Source organism: Meles meles, chromosome 3 (genome assembly GCF_922984935.1).
Source record: "Meles meles chromosome 3, mMelMel3.1 paternal haplotype, whole genome shotgun sequence".
Lineage (NCBI taxonomy): Eukaryota > Metazoa > Chordata > Mammalia > Carnivora > Mustelidae > Meles > Meles meles.
In genome coordinates this window covers 104,665,082-104,684,935 of record NC_060068.1, presented here as the reverse complement: position 1 = coordinate 104,684,935, position 19,854 = coordinate 104,665,082, and the positions used below count along the sequence as shown (strand labels likewise).

The 19,854-nt window shown below is 45.0% G+C and overlaps 2 protein-coding genes across 10 annotated transcripts in view; both read left to right on the top strand.

Moving 5' to 3' along the window:
* Positions 1 to 19,854, top strand: part of LOC123938945 (protocadherin gamma-C5) — a 172,539-nt gene that overhangs the window by 59,068 nt on the left and 93,617 nt on the right. The window contains exon 1 of one of the 9 annotated variants that reach the window (XM_046000742.1): positions 5,198 to 7,721. The exons of the other annotated variants lie outside the window; for them this stretch is intronic. Coding sequence (XP_045856698.1) covers positions 5,262 to 7,721 — 2,460 coding nt within the window. The 5' untranslated portion in view covers positions 5,198 to 5,261. Of the gene's footprint in view, positions 1 to 5,197; positions 7,722 to 19,854 lie in introns of those variants that run through there. 9 annotated transcript variants of the gene reach the window in all.
* On the top strand, positions 145 to 5,212 carry LOC123938321 (protocadherin gamma-B4-like). The gene is given in 4 exon segments (XM_045999641.1): positions 145 to 2,690; positions 5,119 to 5,137; positions 5,140 to 5,169; positions 5,172 to 5,212. Coding segments are annotated over 4 exon segments (2,487 nt in total). The 5' UTR covers positions 145 to 293.

The following is a 19,854-nucleotide window of genomic DNA, read 5'->3' as shown; positions in this document are numbered from 1 at the left end:
CTGGTTAAACTGAAGCAGCAGGGGCTGCAGTGTCCTAGTGCGGACTGTGGGCGCCGCTGTTGGCCAAAATGGAGAGCTTGGGCACTGGCGATCTGTTTGCGCAGCCGCAGCGCACTTTCCCTATCTGACTCGCTAGCCCGAGCCTTTACACCACTTCCTCCTGTGGAAAAGAAGAAACCCTGACCCTCACACAAGACTTACAGGCCGTTCGGAGCTCTGGACATCTGCAGCCCAGAGATTATTTGTGATCCGGCGTCTCCAGGCCGGTGAGCAACCTGAGGGGAGCAAGAGGGATGGGGAGCGGCGCTGCGGAGAGGGGCTGGGCTGAGAGGCGGCCGGTGCTCCTTCCCTTCCTGCTGTCTTTGTTCTGGCCGGCGCTGTGTGAGCAGATCCGCTACGGGATTCCCGAGGAAATGCCCGAGGGCTCGGTGGTGGGGAACCTCGCCAAGGATTTGGGACTGAGCGTGCATGAGTTACCGACTCGACAACTGCGCATCAGTTCGGAGAAGGCTTACTTCACCGTGAGCGCCAAGAGCGGGGAGTTACTTGTGGGCAGCAGGCTAGACCGGGAGCAGATATGTGGGAAGAAGACAGCCTGTACTCTGGAATTTGAGGCTGTTGCTGAAAATCCGTTGAACTTTTATCACGTGAGTGTGGACATCGAAGATATTAATGACCATACCCCCAAGTTCACCCAAACTTCCTTTGACCTGCAAATCAGTGAGTCTACAAAGCCCGGGGCACGATTTATTTTAGGATCTGCGCATGATGCAGATATTGGTACCAACTCACTACAGAATTACCAGCTCAGCCCCAATGATCATTTCTCACTTGTGAAAAAAGAGAAATTAGATGGCAGTAAATACCCTGAGCTGGTACTAATGGTGCCTTTAGACCGGGAAGAGCAGAAATCCTACCAGTTGATCTTGACAGCATTGGACAGCGGGGATCCACCCCTTAGTAGTACTGCCCAGATACAGGTCCTAGTGACTGATGCCAATGATAACCCTCCAGTGTTTAGCCAAGAGCTATACAGGGTGGCTGTTCCGGAAAACGTTCTTCCGGGCACCCTTGTGCTTCGAGTGATGGCCACTGACCAGGATGAGGGTGTCAATGCCCAGATCACTTTCTCTTTCACGGAAGCAGGCCAGATCACCCAGTTTGACCTGAATTCTATTACGGGGGAAATTACTATTCTACATACGTTAGATTTTGAGGAGGTCAAAGAATATTCCATAGTTTTGGAAGCAAGGGATGGTGGAGGAATGATTGCCCAATGTACCGTGGAGATAGAGGTCCAAGACATAAATGACAATTTCCCAGAAGTGGTATTCCAATCTCTGCGGGATATCATTATGGAGGACACCAAGCTGGGAACACACGTTGCTTTGCTTAAAATCCGTGACAAGGATTCTGGACACAACGGAGAAGTTGTTTGTAAATTAGAAGGTGATGTTCCATTTAAAATAGTCTCTTCTTCGATAAACACCTATAAATTAGTGACAGATGGAGCCCTAGACCGTGAGCAGACTCCTGAGTACAATGTCACTATCACAGCTTCCGACAGGGGAAAGCCCCCCCTTTCCTCTAGCTCAAGCATCACCCTACACATTGGCGATGTCAACGACAATGTACCAGTTTTCGAACAGCCTTCATATATAGTTCATGTGGCAGAGAACAATCCTCCAGGCGTCTCGATTGCCCAAGTCAGCGCCTCCGACCCCGACCTGGGGCCCAACGGTCGCGTCTCCTACTCCATCGTGGCCAGCGACCTGGAAACACGGGCGCTGGCGTCCTACGTGTCCGTGAGCGCGCAGAGCGGGGTGGTGTTCGCGCAGCGCGCCTTCGACCACGAGCAGCTGCGCGCCTTCGAGCTGACCCTGCAGGCGCGCGACCAGGGCTCGCCCGCGCTCAGCGCCAACGTGAGCCTGCGCGTGTTGGTGGGCGACCGCAACGACAACGCGCCGCGGGTGCTGTACCCGGCGCTGGGGCCCGACGGCTCGGCGCTGTTCGACACGGTGCCGCGCGCCGCGCAGCCCGGCTACCTGGTCACCAAGGTGGTGGCGGTGGACGCCGACTCGGGACACAATGCCTGGCTGTCGTACCACGTGCTGCAGGCCAGCGAGCCGGGACTCTTCAGCCTGGGGCTGCGCACGGGCGAGGTGCGCACGGCGCGAGCTTTGGGCGACCGGGACGCGGCCCGCCAGCGCCTGCTGGTCGCTGTGCGGGATGGGGGACAGCCGCCGCTCTCGGCCACGGCCACGCTGCTCCTGGTTTTCGCTGACAGCTTACAGGAGGCGCTGCCGGATGTCAGCGACCGCCTGGAGCCCTCTGACCCTCAGGCGGAGCTGCAGTTTTACCTGGTGGTGGCTTTGGCGTTGATCTCAGTGCTGTTCCTCCTCGCGGTGATTCTGGCGGTTGCTCTGCGCCTGCGAAGCTCCTCCAGCTCTGCCTCCTGGGGCTGTTTTCAGCCTGGTCTGTGTGTCAAGTCAGGACCTGTGATTCCTCCCAACTACAGTGAAGGGACTTTGCCTTATTCCTACAATTTGTGCGTTGCCCACACTGGAAAGACGGAGCTTAATTTTCTAAAGTGCAATGAGAAGTTGAGTTCAGAACAAGACATACTTTGCGGGGATTCATCTGGGGCCTTATTTCCACTTTGCAAATCCAGTGAGTCAACATCCCATCTGGTGAGTTTCTTTTAAGCATAACCTGCTTCTTATGATCTACCCAATTATTTACTTCTCATGGAAAAATATACACTTTGTAGATCTAAAAGTTTCTCTAAAAATTAAAACTATCATACCATTCTTCAAGGGAAGTTAAAGTAGGAGCAGTTATGACTCTTTTAGGGATGCCTTGACAGGCTCAGATCGATGGAGCAGTGAGATTGTGGTTTTATCTAGGAAGGGAATCAGTGTTATAGGCCATCTCCTAAGACCTAATGAGATTTTTTTCCCTAAGTTTTTCTTCGTATTAATATACTTTTTTAGCTGGATGTAGTATAAATGTAAAAGTGGGCAGTCATTTAAAAAATCTTTAAAACAAGAACAAAAAGCTAAAATTAGATATTTTTCATAACTGATTTTACCATTTTGTTTCTTCTATTTACTTCCTTTTGTTTCAAAGCCTCCTAGAATAAAGTATCTTAACTGGATTTTAATGTAGATGGGCACATTCCAGTTGTATGCAATGAACTGTGTGGGTGTTTAAAAGCATTTTACTTACCAGTAAGACCGGTATGCTCACCAGAAAACAAAAGCATTTTCTTTGCCTTGCAGCATAGGTTTTTCACACATACCTGTATAATTTTAAATTGTCTTTTTTTGCAGCCCACATATAGCCAGAAGACTTCTAGTCATTCTGCTATCTCTAGGAGAAAATGGAGTCTTGAATTCTTCAAATTTTAGACAAAATTGCCAATCTGATGTACATACTAGTATATATGTATATATCTATATAGATATGATAATACATTTTTCATCTTTAGCTAGATTTGTTAGCAGATGTTCAGTCACTGACCACTTTACAAACTGAAGAAAAGAGACATAATTTGTTTTTGTGGTGACACTTTTTGATTGCTTGATGATAATTATGTGTTCCCTTTTTGTGGTTCTCTTGATCAAAATACTACTTAAGGGGGCACCTGGGTGGCTCAGTCAGTTAAGGGTCTGACTCTTGATTTTGACTCAGGTTATGATCTCAGGATCGTGAGATCCAGCTCCACACTCAGCAGAGATTCTCAATAGAAAAAAAAAATACTAATTAAGGCAAAATTAACTTTAGAATACATGTCTTTTTCACAAAGTTAATTGAGTCTGCTTTAAAATGTAATCATCTCTCATTTGTGGAAGAGTAGGATGGAGAGTTGCTTTTCATTTTGTATTCATTTGTATTTTAAAAAATATTTTCTATTCAAATAGAAAAAATACAGAATTTAAATAAAGTAACAAATCAAGGTTGCCTGGGACACCTGGGTGACTCAGTTGGTTAAGGGTCTGCCTTCAACTTGGGTTGTGATCTCAGAGTCCTGGGATCAAACTGCACATTGGTCTCCATGCATATCAGGGAGTCTGCTTGTCCCTCTCCTTCTTCCTCTGTTCCTCCAGCCACTCACATTCTCTCTCAAATAAAATAAAATCTTAGAGCAAAACAAAACAAGAGTACCTGGCTGTCTCAGTTGGTAAAACATAGAATTCTGGATCTTGGGGTTGTGAGTTTAAGCCCCACCTGGGTGTAGAGATTACTTAAAAATAAATAAATAGGGGTGCCTGGGTGGCTCAGTGGGTTAAGCCGCTGCCTTTGGCTCAGGTCATGATCTCGGGGTCCTGGGATCAAACCCCAAAACCAGCATTGGGCTCTCTGCTCAGCAGGGAGCCTGCTCCCCCCGCTCCCTCTTCCTGCCTCTCTATCTACCTGTGATCTCTCTTTGTCAAATAAATAAATAAAATCTTTAAAAATAAATAAATGAAATAGCAAAATATAATCTCTGATGAAACTTAAAAGTGAAAGCATTTATCCTGTTAACATTTAACAATATTACTTGAAAACATATCAATATGTAATTAAAATCGCATTTTAAAAAGAAAATTTAAAAAGCAACAGCTCTACTGAAGTCTTACTGTAATGATTAATTGGTTTACATCAAATACAACACCTTCTGAGTGAATCATGTTCAATAGTTCTACTTTAGTCTAAAAATGAATTTATTGCCAGTGACAACTAGAGGCCTTACTTATTCGATAACAGATTTACAGTAAAGCTCAGTGCATAGTAGGAAATGAAATGTTAATGATTTACATTTTAAGAGTAAACATATTCCAGAAATTTGGGTAATGTGAGACAATCTCATAAATCTTTGGGGATCATTTAATAATCCTTTGTAAAACTTTAACCCTACTTAATCCCATGCTTCTTGGCAACAACTTTTAAAATATGAATTCAGAGACAAATAAATTCAAAACATACTGTAAAAGACAAGTATTTTTTTTCCCTCCCTCAATAATCTAACATACGCTATTACGTATCTAAGTGGGTGCAGTAACTGCTTAGGACTCTAAGCGCCGCTGTTCACCTATTTGGAGATAAATGTAACCAAATGCCATCCGGTTACTAAAGGCTCAGATCTCGGAAAGACCGCCGATCCCACAAACCAGCTGCAGGACTGCAGCGAACTCTGTCCTTACATCTGAGGCACTCCAGTTTTCTATAAGATGATCTCCACAGCTGCAGCAAAAAGGTAAACAAGACGCATATGCCCAATGAGGATGCTGAGTGGATTCAGTAGTAAAAGAACAATGGCCGCTCCAAAGAATTACCAGAAACGCGGCAAGCTGGTCCTGCTGTGCGTGTTCATAGGCACGCTGTGGGAAATCGGGAGAGGACAGATCCACTATTCGGTACCAGAAGAGAGCGACAAAGGATCCTTTGTGGGTAATATCGCCAAGGACCTAAATCTGGAGTCACAAGAGCTGGCAAAGCATGGAGTCCGCATCGTCTCCAGAGGTAGGACGCAGCTTTTTGCTCTGAACCGGAAAACTGGCAGCTTGCTTACTGCGGGCAGGATAGATCGGGAGGAGCTTTGTGCTCAGAGCACACAGTGTCTAGTAAATATCAACATTCTAGCTGAGGGCAGAGGAAAACTTTTTGGGATACAAATAGAAATCACCGATATCAATGATAATAACCCAAAATTCCAGACTGAGAATCTGGAAATGAAAATTAATGAAATCGCTGCGCCTGGAACACGTTATCCGCTCCCAGAGGCTGTTGACCCCGACGTGGGCATGAATTCCCTGCAGAGCTACCAGCTCAGCCCCAATCACCACTTCTCCCTGGACGTGCAAACTGGAGACGACGGAACTCTACACCCAGAGCTGGTGTTGGAGCAGGCCCTAGACCGCGAGGAAGAGGCTGCTCACCACCTGGTCCTCATCGCCTCAGACGGCGGTGATCCGCATCTCTCCAGCACAGTGCACATCCACGTGACAGTGCTGGATACAAATGACAATGCCCCAGTTTTTGCTCTACCGATTTACCGAGTGCAAGTCCCAGAGAACGTGCCCCCAGGCACCCGGCTGCTTACTGTGAGCGCTAGCGACCCGGATGAGGGAGCCAACGGAGAGGTAGCCTATAGATTCTGGAAAATCAGTGAAAAACAATCTCCATTATTCCAGCTTAATGAAAAAACTGGGGAAATATCGACAGCAGAGAGTCTAGACTATGAAGAATGTGCATTTTATGAAATGGAAATACAAGCTGAAGATGTGGGAGCACTTTTGGGGAGGACCAAAGTGCTCATTTCAGTGGAAGATGTGAATGACAACAGACCAGAAGTGATCATTACCTCTCTGTTTAGCCCAGTCTTGGAAAATACTCTTCCTGGAACAGTAGTTGCCTTCTTGAATGTGCATGACCGAGACTCCGGGAAGAATGGTCAAGTTGTCTGTAACACACCTCATAATTTACCTTTTCAACTAGAAAAATCAATAGATAATTATTATAGATTGGTGACATGGAACTATCTGGACCGAGAAAAGATCTCTATGTATAATATCACAGTGATGGCCTCAGATCTGGGAACTCCTTCTCTATCTACTGAAACTCATATCACCCTGTATGTGGCCGATATCAATGACAATCCGCCCACTTTCCCTCAAGTGTCCTATTCAGCCTATATCCCAGAAAACAACCCTAGAGGTGCCTCTGTTTTCACTGTGATGGCTCACGACCCCGACAGTGGCAAAAATGCCCAGGTGACTTACTCTGTGACCGAGGACATCATCATGGGGAGCGCTCTCTCCTCCTACGTCTCCATCAACTCAGACACAGGCATCCTATATGCTCTGTGCTCCTTTGACTATGAGCATATACGAGACTTGCAGTTACTGGTGACTGCTAGCGATGGCGGGGACCCTCCACTCAGCAGTAACGTGTCACTGAGCTTGTTCGTGCTGGATCAGAACGACAACACACCAGAGATTCTGTACCCCACCTTCCCCACTGATGGTTCCACAGGCGTGGAACTGGCACCCCGCTCCGCAGAGTCCGGCTACCTGGTCACCAAGGTGGTGGCAGTGGACAGAGACTCTGGCCAGAACGCCTGGCTGTCCTACCGCCTGCTCAAGGCCAGCGAGCCAGGGCTCTTCGCGGTGGGGCTGCACACGGGCGAGGTGCGCACAGCGCGGGCCCTGCTGGACAGAGACGCGCTCAAGCAGAGTCTGGTGGTGGCGGTGCAGGATCACGGGCAGCCCCCTCTGTCGGCCACCGTCACGGTCACCGTGGCCGTGGCCGACAGCATCCCGGACGTCCTGGCGGACCTGGGCAGCATCGGGACCCCCGCCGACCCAGATGATTCGGACCTCACGCTCTATCTGGTGGTGGCGGTGGCGGCAGTCTCCTGCGTCTTCCTCGCCTTCGTCATCGTGCTGCTGGCGCTCAGGCTGAGGCGCTGGCACGCGTCGCGTCTGCTCCAGGCTTCGGGAGGCGGGCTGGTGGGCGTGCCGGCCTCGCACTTCGTGGGCGTGGACGGGGTGCGGGCTTTCCTGCAGACCTATTCGCACGAGGTCTCCCTGACCGCGGACTCGCGCAAGAGTCACGTGATCTTCCCCCAGCCCAACTACGCGGACACGCTCATCAGCCAGGAGAGCTGTGGGAAAAATGATTCCTTGTTAACATCAGTAGATTTTCGTCAATGTAAGGAGGAAGCTGCTTCTGTTCAGGTGAGTTCAGTTCTTTGTTCACGTTTAATTCTGAGAGGAATTATATTTTTTTATAAATTTATGTTTTAAAACACACATTGTGGAGATAGCTTAAAAAGATTTTTTAAAAGAGAAACACAAAGTTTTTGGTTTTAGTGCTGGTACTATAAAATTGAGCTCTAATCGTGATAATTTGCTTCATTTGCTTTCCAAAGGCTTGGACAAGATTGTTTAAATGTCAATTTTCAATCTTTTAACAATGTTCCATATGTGGAGCACCTGGCTGGTTCAGTCAATAAAGCATGAGATTTTTTATTTCAGGGTAGTGAATTCCAGCCCCACTTTGGGCATAGAGATTACTTTAAAAAAAAAAAAAAATATATATATATATATATATATATATATATATATATATATATATATATATATCTCCAAGTGGCTCAGTCTGTTAAGTGTCTGCCTTCAGCTGGGTCATGATCCCAGGGTCCTGGAGTTTGGTTGGAGTTCCTTGCTCAGTGGGGAGCCTGATTCTCCCTCTGCCTGCTGTGCCTGCAGTTCCCCCTGCTTGTGTTCTCTCTCTCTCTCTCTCTCTCTCTCTGACAAATAAATAAAATCTTTTAAAAAATACAAAAAATTGGAGTACCTGGGTGGCTTGGTTGGTTGTCCTCTGACTTTTGGTTTCTTTTTTTTTTTTCTTTTTTTTTAAGTATTTTTTTTTTCCTGAAGATTTTATTTATTTGTCAGAGAGAGAGAGTGAGCACAGGCAGACAGAGTGGCAGGCAGAGACAGAGAGAGAAGCAGGCTCCCCAGGCTCCCCGCCGAGCACGGAGCCCGATGTGGGACTCGATCCCAGGATGCTGGGATCATGACCTGAGCCGAAGGCAGCCGCTTAACTAACTGAGCCACCCAGATGTCCCTGACTTTTGGTTTCTGCTTGGGTAGTGATCTCAGGGGTTGTGAGATCAAGCAGGGGTGGGGCTCTGGGCTCAGTGGAGACTCTGCTTGATGATTCTCTCCCTGTGCATTTCTCTCCACTCATGCTCACACTCTCTCTCTCAAATAAATAATCTTTTTTTAAAAGAAGAAAAACATAATAAATTTTTATTTTCCATATGTTACTATAATTATCACTTAATCACTCATTCACTTAAGAATTAGTCACCCTAGGGCACCTGGGTGGGTCAGTGGGTTAAAGCCTCTGCCTTTGGCTTAGGACATCGGGGAGCCTCTCTTCCTACTTGTGATCTCTGTCTGTCAAATAAATAAATTAAAATCTTAAAAAAAAAGAGTTACCCAACCACATATGGTAAGTTTGTTTTCTACTTGGGAAATATATATTCCTAATTAGAGTTGAGAAAAAAATAAGTGAGACTTTTAAATCCTTGTATTAGCGTAGTAAACGTAAAATACATCTTACAATTTGGGAATTCTTTTAGGGTTAGTATCTTGAAGATCTGAAGTTTTCTAGGCTTTTGGAGATTTTTCACTTTAAACCCCTTTTATGAGCTTTGTATTTGCATCAGTACCCTTCAAAACTGTGATACTTATTATTATATTTCAGAACATAAATACAGGGGTGGCTGGGTGGCTCAGTGGGTTAAAGCCTCTGCCTTCAGCTCAGGTCATGATCCCAGGGTCCTGGGATGGAGCTCCACATCGGGCTCTCTGCTCAACAGGAAGCCTGCTTCCTCCTCTCTCTCTCTGCCTGCCTTTCTACCTACTTGTAATCTCTGTCTGTCAAATAAATAAAATCTTTTAAAAAAAAGAACATAAATACATTTGAAAGCGTGGAACTTGGTAGTAGGTAAAACTGGTTCCCTTATGTGTCAGTTGTCTCCAAGGGCTCATAATAAAGACATAGAATCTAAAATCTAAAATTTTCATCACCCCCCCCAAATAAAGACAACAAGATCATATTTGAAATACAATGTCATTTTGTAAAATACAAAAGATCTTTTCAGTAAGTTCCAATGAGTTGTTCTGTTGAACAGCCATGTGAAATGTGCTGTGTTCACATGGTGAGAGTTTGAGAATGTTGATTTTAAGAAGTTTCATTTATAAATAGATTCTAAACAAGCTGATCAGTTCAATTAAAAATGATTCAATCTGGATTGTATATCTTCAGTATTCCTTGTTATAGCATTTTAACAGTGCTAACTCTTGATTTGTCATTACATGAGAATGAAGAACACAATAAAGCATTTGTTAGTTATAAAATGGGCCTTTCCCAAGGGCTCTGTAGTGTTTCCTCCTATTTTGTACATACTGTGGGTGGGATTTAACTTCATATTTTCTGTAGTGTTTGGGTGCACAGACATTTGAGGGGAGAACTATATTTTTCATACTTCACAATTTTTAAAAGTGTTTGGAAACTTGTCCTGACAAAAGTACTTATTCAAAACATTCACTGATTATTAAAAAAACTTCAACACATGGAGTAAAATAGAACAAATGTCATTTTCCCAGGAAATTTATATGAATAAACTTACCATAAGTTCAATTCTAAAGTCATTACTTCAGTATAACATAGATACATAGATAAGAAAGTAATGTGATCTACTGAAATATCCTTTTGTGACTGTGTATTGAAGAATAGAAAAACATTTCCCCAGTGACTTTTTAAAATATTTTATTTATTTATTTGACAGACAGAGATCACAAGTAGGCAGAGGCAGGCAGAGAGAGAGGAGGAAGCAGGCTCCCTGCTGAGCAGAGAGGCCTATGAGGGGCTCAATTCCAGGATCCTGGGATCATGACCTGAGCTGAAGGCAGAGGCTTTAACGCACTGAGCCACCCAGGCGCGCCCCCCCCCCCAGTGACCTTTAAGAATGAATTAATGTACTATATTGGGTATGACATAATCCAAGTAATTTTTAGACATGAAGAAGAAGGTAGACTAAATCATCTCTTGGCTATATCATAGGGAGAGAGTTTTTTTTTTCTTTGAATGAATACTTCCTTAGATAGTCAAAAGAGTAAAGAGAAATTATTTCTAAAAGAGAGTGTTAATATTATCAGAAGATGTTTGAGGATTATGAAATTGCACAACTTTACAGAATAATTTCCAGCAGTGTTAGTATTCTCTAATATATGTAACATGAAACAGCATTAATAATGTACAAATGTTCGGGGAAACATTTAGGTACAATGAAAGAAGATTAGAATTGTTTCACATATTATACCTAATAAAATAATTCTGTGAAGTCAGTAGGTGATAAGCTCTCTGATGTCAAGACCTCTGTTTTACTCATTTTTATATTGCTACTGACAAGTACTTAGCGCAAGGCAGCAGTTCAATGTATGTATGTAGTAGCGTGAAATGGATGGACCAGTATATGTAGGTTTCTATAAAAACTCAACATATTTCTAATCAATTGGAAACAAGAGAAAAAATACCTTAAAAAGGCTTTATAATTTAAGATATTAAATATATTAGCATAAAAACGTGGCTTGTTCAGTTATGCTCAGGGTTGTAGTTATTATAGCTGGTTAAACTGAAGCAGCAGAGGCTGCAGTGTCCCAGTGCGGACTGTGGGCGCCGCTGTTGGCCAAAATGGAGAGCTTGGGCACTGGCGATCTGTTCGCGCAGCCGCAGCGCACTTTCCCTATCTGACTCGCTAGCCCGAGCCTTTACACCACTTCCTCCTGCGGAAAAGAAGAAACCCTGACCCTCACACAAGACTTACAGGCCGTTCGGAGCTCTGGACATCTGCAGCCCAGAGATTATTTGTGATCCGGCGTCTCCAGGCCGGTGAGCAACCTGAGGGGAGCAAGAGGGATGGGGAGCGGCGCTGCGGAGAGGGGCTGGGCTGAGAGGCGGCCGGTGCTCCTTCCCTTCCTGCTGTCTTTGTTCTGGCCGGCGCTGTGTGAGCAGATCCGCTACGGGATTCCCGAGGAAATGCCCGAGGGCTCGGTGGTGGGGAACCTCGCCAAGGATTTGGGACTGAGCGTGCATGAGTTACCGACTCGACAACTGCGCATCAGTTCGGAGAAGGCTTACTTCACCGTGAGCGCCAAGAGCGGGGAGTTACTTGTGGGCAGCAGGCTAGACCGGGAGCAGATATGTGGGAAGAAGACAGCCTGTACTCTGGAATTTGAAGCTGTTGCTGAAAATCCGTTGAACTTTTATCACGTGAGTGTGGACATCGAAGATATTAATGACCATACCCCCAAGTTCACCCAAACTTCCTTTGACCTGCAAATCAGTGAGTCTACTGTGCCAGGCACTCGGTTTATATTAGAAACAGCGGAAGATGCAGATATTGGCTTAAATGCCCTTCAGATTTATAAACTCTCTCATAGCCCTATTTTCTCATTGATAAGTAAAGAGAAACAAGATGGTAGTAAATACCCAGAACTGGCATTGGAGAAACGTTTAGACCGAGAACAACAGAGTTACCATCGTTTAGTTCTGACTGCCTTGGATGGTGGAGATCCGCCACTTAGCGGTACCACTGAGCTCCGGATCCAGGTCACTGATGCCAATGATAACTCCCCTGTATTCAAGCAGGACATATACAAAGTAAGCCTTCGAGAAAACGTGCCCCTAGGCACCGCAGTGGTACAGGTGTCAGCCACTGACCAAGACGAGGGCATCAACTCTGAAATCACTTACTCGTTCTACAGGACGGGGCAAGTCTTCAGTCTGAATTCAAAGAGCGGGGAAATTACAACTCTAAAGATGCTGGATTTCGAAGAAGTGAAGGAATATTCTATAGTGGTGGAAGGGAGGGATGGTGGAGGACTGGCTGCACAATGTACAGTTGAAATTAACATTCAAGATGAAAATGATAACAGTCCAGAAATTACATTCCATTCTCTAGCGGAAATGATTCTGGAAAACGCACCGCCAGGAACACTAATTGCTTTGATTAAAATATATGACCGAGATTCCGGGGAAAATGGGGAGGTTAATTGTCGATTAGAGGGTGAAGTTCCTTTTCAGATAATCTCTTCATCCAGAAATTCATATAAGCTAGTAATAGATGGGGCTCTGGACCGAGAACAGACCCCAGAATACAATGTCACCATAACAGCCACTGACAGGGGCAGGCCGCCCCTCTCAGCGACCACAAGTGTCACTTTGATCATCACTGACGTCAATGACAATGCTCCAGTTTTTCACCAGGCCTCCTACGTGGTTCACGTGATGGAGAACAACCCTCCCGGAGCCTCCATTGCCCAAGTCAGCGCCTCCGACCCCGACCTGGGGCCCAACGCCCGCGTCTCCTACTCCATCGTGGCCAGCGACCTGGAAACACGGGCGCTGGCGTCCTACGTGTCCGTGAGCGCGCAGAGCGGGGTGGTGTTCGCGCAGCGCGCCTTCGACCACGAGCAGCTGCGCGCCTTCGAGCTGACCCTGCAGGCGCGCGACCAGGGCTCGCCCGCGCTCAGCGCCAACGTGAGCCTGCGCGTGTTGGTGGGCGACCGCAACGACAACGCGCCGCGGGTGCTGTACCCGGCGCTGGGGCCCGACGGCTCGGCGCTGTTCGACACGGTGCCGCGCGCCGCGCAGCCCGGCTACCTGGTCACCAAGGTGGTGGCGGTGGACGCCGACTCGGGACACAATGCCTGGCTGTCGTACCACGTGCTGCAGGCCAGCGAGCCGGGACTCTTCAGCCTGGGGCTGCGCACGGGCGAGGTGCGCACGGCGCGAGCTTTGGGCGACCGGGACGCGGCCCGCCAGCGCCTGCTGGTCGCTGTGCGGGATGGGGGACAGCCGCCGCTCTCGGCCACAGCCACGCTGCTCCTGGTTTTCGCCGACAGCTTACAGGAGGCGCTGCCGGATGTCAGCGACCGCCCGGAGCCCTCTGACCCTCAGGCGGAGCTGCAGTTTTACCTGGTGGTGGCTTTGGCCTTGATCTCGGTGTTGTTCCTCCTCGCGGTGATTCTGGCGGTTGCTCTGCGCCTGCGAAGCTCCTCCAGCTCTGCCTCCTGGGGCTGTTTTCAGCCTGGTCTGTGTGTCAAGTCAGGGCCTGTGGTTCCTCCCAACTACAGTGAAGGGACTTTGCCTTATTCCTACAATTTGTGCGTTGCCCATGCTGGAAAGACAGAGTTTAATTTTCTAAAGTGCAATGAGCAGTTGAGTTCAGGACAAGACATACTGCTTTGCGGGGATTCATCTGGGGCCTTATTTCCACTTTGTAATTCCAGTGAGTCAACATCCCATCCTGAAACTCTAAAGCCGGTGAGTTCTATTTAAGTATCTACTCCTTTTCATCGTCTATCCAATTTTTCGTATTTATATGAAAATATATTACATTTCTAAGAGTAATAAGTTGTCTTAAGGACATCATAGCCCATCAGAAAGCTGTACTTCCACTTTTTAAGTAGAGTGGTGAGCCGGGAGTTGTTATGTCACATATAATAATAGCAATATCACACCAAGTTCAGGTTTTTGAAGTAGTGAGTTTCCTCCTTGCTTCACATAAAAAGTATTATATCCGTTTCTATATCTTTTTTCATAGTTAATGAAATTTATCCAGTTTGCCTCCTTTATTTTGAGTTTTTTTACATGTAAGTAAACATTAAATTTAACGGAGGCAATTGTTTGCCATCTTTAAAGCAAAGAAACTGCTACTAGCCTTCTTTCTTCACTGATTTCACTAGTAGAGTTTCCATCCTTTTAAATGTTTATTCCTCATGTCTAGTTCCTTGTATGAACTTAGTCATGACCATTTGAATACTTGAAAATTTTAAGAAAAATAGAGGGGAGGAGAGGGGGAGAGAGACTCATTGAATTCATCAGAAGTTCCAATCATTATCTAAATTCCTTAAAATTGTTTTGAATGCAAAATCCTCCTCTTCTTCCCATAGTTGATAGAAGACACTTGAGACAAGAAAAGGAAATGCTATTGTGTTTATCACTTGCTGTCATTCCTTACCTATATTTTTTGAAGAAAGAGGGGAAAGTCACTGGATTTTCTTATTATTTGGAACTCTAAACATTAGTGATTAGAGGTTTTCTGATCATCCTTGTATCTGTAGGAGGAAAGGAGAATCCCAGATTTTCCATTTTATGGCAAAATTTACTAATTTTATGCTCAAAAGGTTGCCATTTCTTAAGAATCAGCCTTTTGCTTGGTCTTCCTTGGTAACTGCTTCAGGAAATGGTATCTTTTCAAATTGCTGAAAGAATTGTTTTTAACATAAGTTTGTCCAGTGTGGGGCTTGAACTCATCCCCCTGAGATCTAGAGTCACATGCTCACCTGATGGAGTCAGCCAGATTCCCCTGAAAGAATTTATTGTAATGGTACTTTTTGGGTTTTAATGATAATAATTTGTTCTACATCTTGTATTCTTTTTTGTAATTATCACAGAGGTTTAAGTGACCTTTACAATATGAAGTTTGACTGCTTTAAAACTGCATAATTTCTTTATGGAAGGATTGAAATGGAAACTTGCTTTTCATTGTGTGTTTATTTCAAGATTCCAAATGCCATAATCAGTGTATGAATTATATAGTCACATAGAAAATTTTAAAGAATTGAAATAACATTAAAGTGTAACATTCTCAAATATGCAACTTTAGGAAACCAGTCCTTTCAAAATTAGCAATATTAGGTGAGAAAATCTATTACTGTTGCCTAATTAAAATGATTTTTGTGAATGAAATTTTAAGGACATCTTACTCCATCAAATTTACTATCTGCATAAATTAACCTTATAGAATAATTTCAAAGTGAATAATCCATATATTCACTTAATGTAATTATGTAATATATATATAATGTATAAATCAAAGAAAAATATGAATGTATTTCCAAAGAGGATTATACATTGTAATTACATCAGACAATAATATAGGAAATTTTTGAAACATTATAAAAAGGGAACTAGAATAATTTACATGTGTAAGCAGAGAGCAAAATGTTACCAAGAATAAGTTAATTTGATTAAGAAAAAATGGTGAGGGACATGCGGGTGGCTCAGTCGGTTAAGCATCTGACTGACTCTTGATCTTAGCTCATTTTTTTATCTCAGGATGGTAACTTCAAGCCCCGCATTGAGCTCTATTCTGGGTGTGGAGCCTATGTAAAAAAAAGAAAATTGGGGCGCCTGAGTGGCTCAGTGGGTTTAAAGCCTCTGCCTTCAGCTCGGGTCATGATCCCAGGGTCCTGGGATCAAGGGTCCTGGGATCGAGCCCTGCGTTGGGCTCTCTGCTCCGTGGGGAGCCTGCTTCTCCCTTTCTCTCTTTGCTTGCCCCTCTGCCTACTTGTGATCTCTGTCTGTCAAATAAATAAAATCTTAAAAAGAAAAAAAATTTAAATGTCAATTTAACAGTACGCTTAATAGAAGTTTCATTCCACTTCATTTTCAACTAACACATCCAGCAATGGTTATTGCTTTTGAAATGAGAATGCAAGAAGCAGTGAGACAAGTCTTCATAAGTTGTGGTTCAAAGAGTGTTTTCTTTTTTAACCGTCTGTAATCAAGTATTATCTCAGTGGGTGTAGTGACAGATTAGGACTCTAAGGGCTCTGTTCACCAGCTCTAAGAAAAGCTCAGTCAGCTCTCTATCCCATCCCAACGTTAGGATCTGCAACTACACAAAGCCTCACAGATTCCACAAGCTGCAGCAAAAGCTGCAACAAAACTCACCCTCTTAACCTGGGGCACCTCGCTTTCTCCTAAGGAAAAGATCATCATAATTTGCAGGAGGAAAAAAGAACCTAAGGAGTCAATTTGCATAGAAAGCATCCTGGAAAAAAATAAGTATCCGCAGCGAAGCAATGATAGCCATTCCACGGAACCTCGCACTGCAAAGGACTGGTTCTGCTGTGCCTTTTCCTGGGCAGACTGTGCGAGCCCAGGGCCAGCCAGATACACTGTTCGCTATTTGGTGCCTGAAGAGACAGAAAAGGACTCTATGTAGGAGAATATCTCCAAGGACCTGTGGCTGGAGCCCAAGGAGCTGGCAGAGGGCGGAGGCCGCATGGTCTCCAGAGGTAAGACGCAGCTTTTTGCTCTAAATCTGCTAAGTGGTAGTTTGGTCACCGAGGACAGTATAGACCGAGAGGAGCTCTGTGCTCAGAGCACACAGTGTCTGTTTAAATTTAAAGTCCTGTTGAATGGAAGTAGAAGTAACTGATGTAAAAGACAGTGCTCCAGAATTCCACACTGAGAATCCGGAAATGAAAATTAATGAAATCGCTGCGCCTGGAATACGTTATCCGCTCCCAGAGGCTGTTGACCCCGACGTGGGCATGAATTCCCTGCAGAGCTACCAGCTCAGCCCCAATCACCACTTCTCCCTGGACGTGCAAACTGGAGACGACGGAACTCTACACCCAGAGCTGGTGTTGGAGCAGGTCCTAGACCGCGAGGAAGAGGCTGCTCACCACCCGGTCCTCATCGCCTCAGACAGCGGTGATCCGCATCTCTCCAGCACAGTGCACATCCACGTGACAGTGCTGGATACAAATGACAATGCCCCAGTTTTTGCTCTACCGATTTACCGAGTGCAAGTCCCAGAGAACGTGCCCCCAGGCACCCGGCTGCTTACTGTGAGCGCTAGCGACCCGGATGAGGGAGCCAACGGAGAGGTAGCCTATAGATTCTGGAAAATCAGTGAAAAACAATCTCCATTATTCCAGCTTAATGAAAAAACTGGGGAAATATCGACAGCAGAGAGTCTAGACTATGAAGAATGTGCATTTTATGAAATGGAAATGCAAGCTGAAGATGTGGGAGCACTTTTGGGGAGGACCAAAGTGCTCATTTCAGTGGAAGATGTGAATGACAACAGACCAGAAGTGATCATTACCTCTCTGTTTAGCCCAGTCTTGGAAAATACTCTTCCTGGAACAGTAGTTGCCTTCTTGAATGTGCATGACCGAGACTCCGGGAAGAATGGTCAAGTTGTCTGTAACACACCTCATAATTTACCTTTTCAACTAGAAAAATCAATAGATAATTATTAGAGTTGTTGACAGTCCAAATTCTTGACAGAGAAAAAAAACCTCTGAATATAACATCACAGTGACAGCAACAGAGGAATGCCACCCCTGTCCACAGAAATTTACATCAACCTACACCTGAGACATCAATGATAACTCAGCTTCTCTGGAAAAGTCCTACTCAGTCTACCTCCCTGAGAACAACCGCAGAGGCATCTCCATCTTCTTGGTGTCAGTCCATGACCCCAATAGCAACTAGAACACCCAGGTGTTATTTACACCTTGGTTGGTTGAGGACACTGTCCAAGGGTTGCCTCTTTCCTCCTATGTCTCCATCAACTTTGACACTGGCGTGATATACAGGTTGTGCTCCTTCAACTTTGAGCAGTTTCATGATCTTCATATGCAGGTGAGGGCTAGTGGCAGTGGGAACCAACCATGGAGCAACAACATGTCACTGAACTTGTTTGGGCTGGACCAGAAGGACAGTGCATCAGAAATCCTGTACCCCTCTCTCCCCCACTGATGTTTCCATCGGTGCACTCCACAGAGCCTGGCTACTTGGTAACCAAGCCAGTGGCTATAGACACTCAGGTCAGAATGCCTGGCTGTCCTACTGCCTGCTCAAGGTCAGTGAGCCTGGGCCCTTCTCAGTACAGGCCCTGCTGGACACAGACGTGCTCCAACAGAGCCTGGTGATTGTGGTGGTCCAGGACCACAGCCAGCCATCTCTCTTGTCCACTGTCACACTCACCATGGCCTTGGCTGACAGCATTCCAGATGTGCTGGCTGACCTCAACAGTCTGGAGGTCCCCGCATACCCAGAGACCTCAGACCTCACCTTAGACTTAGTGGTAGCAGTGACTACAGTCTTCTGTGTCTTCCTCACCTTTGTCATTGTGTTGCTGGTGCTCATGTTATGGCGCTGGCACACCTCACATCTACTCCAGGCTGTGGGGGTTGGATTAGCTGGTGTGCCCACTTTTCACTCTGTGGGTGTTGATGGGGTGTCGCTTTTCTGCAGTCTTCTTCCCAGGAAACCTCACTCATGACTGACTCCTGGGAGAGTCATGTGATCTTTCCCCAGCCCAGTTATGACAACATGCTGATTAGCCAGGAGCGCTGTCAGAAAAATGACCCTTTGTGTGTTTAAGTTGATTCTAGGTTTCCTATAGAAAACACGTCTTTGGTTCCAGTGAGTTCCATTTTTCCTTTATTTTCTATTATAATTGTGTTTTTTTTAAGGTTTGCACTTAAGGTATGATACACTGATGGTAACATATTTCACACCATTCAAGTTTTCACTTGGCCTAATTTTTGCTCTAACATATATAGGAGGCATTTATTGGTTATATAACTGATAAAATTTTCACTTTCTCTTAATTAAATTAACCTAGGGTCAATGGAAATCATGGGGCTGGTCTCATTATTGATCATTGATATGGACTATTTGGATGTGTTTCCTTGGTTGGTTATCAGTTCACTACTAATTCTTAGGGGTGGTTTTCCATTCCTGAAATTTATTATTGTTGTTATCGTCTGTGGCCCCTGTGAATTTCTTACATATCTTTGAACTTCTTACATACCGCTGAAACATAACTACATCTGATACAGATTTTGTAAGGTAAATTAATGACAAAACACATCCGTTCTTCCTGAAGAAACTAAAAGCCCAGACTTTTCTGCTTTTGCTTTCCTGTTTCTATGATAGGACAATACCCATTTGAAGTTATGGTTTTCAGATCACATGTTTGTAGAGATTGTTTGAATTTAAAGATCACTTTTGAGGAAGAATGACACTTCACTTAGAGGGGTTTCTGAGAATGAATACTGAGAGAGGACAAAACAAGGGAGATAAAAATTATTCCTCAACTGTCTGTTATTTATGACTCAATTCTCCAATCTACAGGCTCAAAATAAATCGGGGTAAGGGAGACAAGTTAGGAAAATATTCTCAGGAACTGCTGGAGAAGTTTCTAAAATATTTTACTGGCTTTTAGCTATAAGAAAAACTTTTATTTTATTTTATTTTATTTTAAACAAAGCATCTTTTCAAGTAAAAATGACATTCTGGGAGACTTTTTTTTATTATTTAGTTTTTGAGAGAGAGAATGAAGGGGGAAGGGCAAAGAGGGGGTAGGGAATCTTAAGCAGACTCTGTGCTCAGTGCAGAGCCTGAAGGGGGGGCTGGATATTATGATGCTGAGATCATGACCTGAGCCTGGAGGCTTAACTGACTAAGCCACCCAGGCAC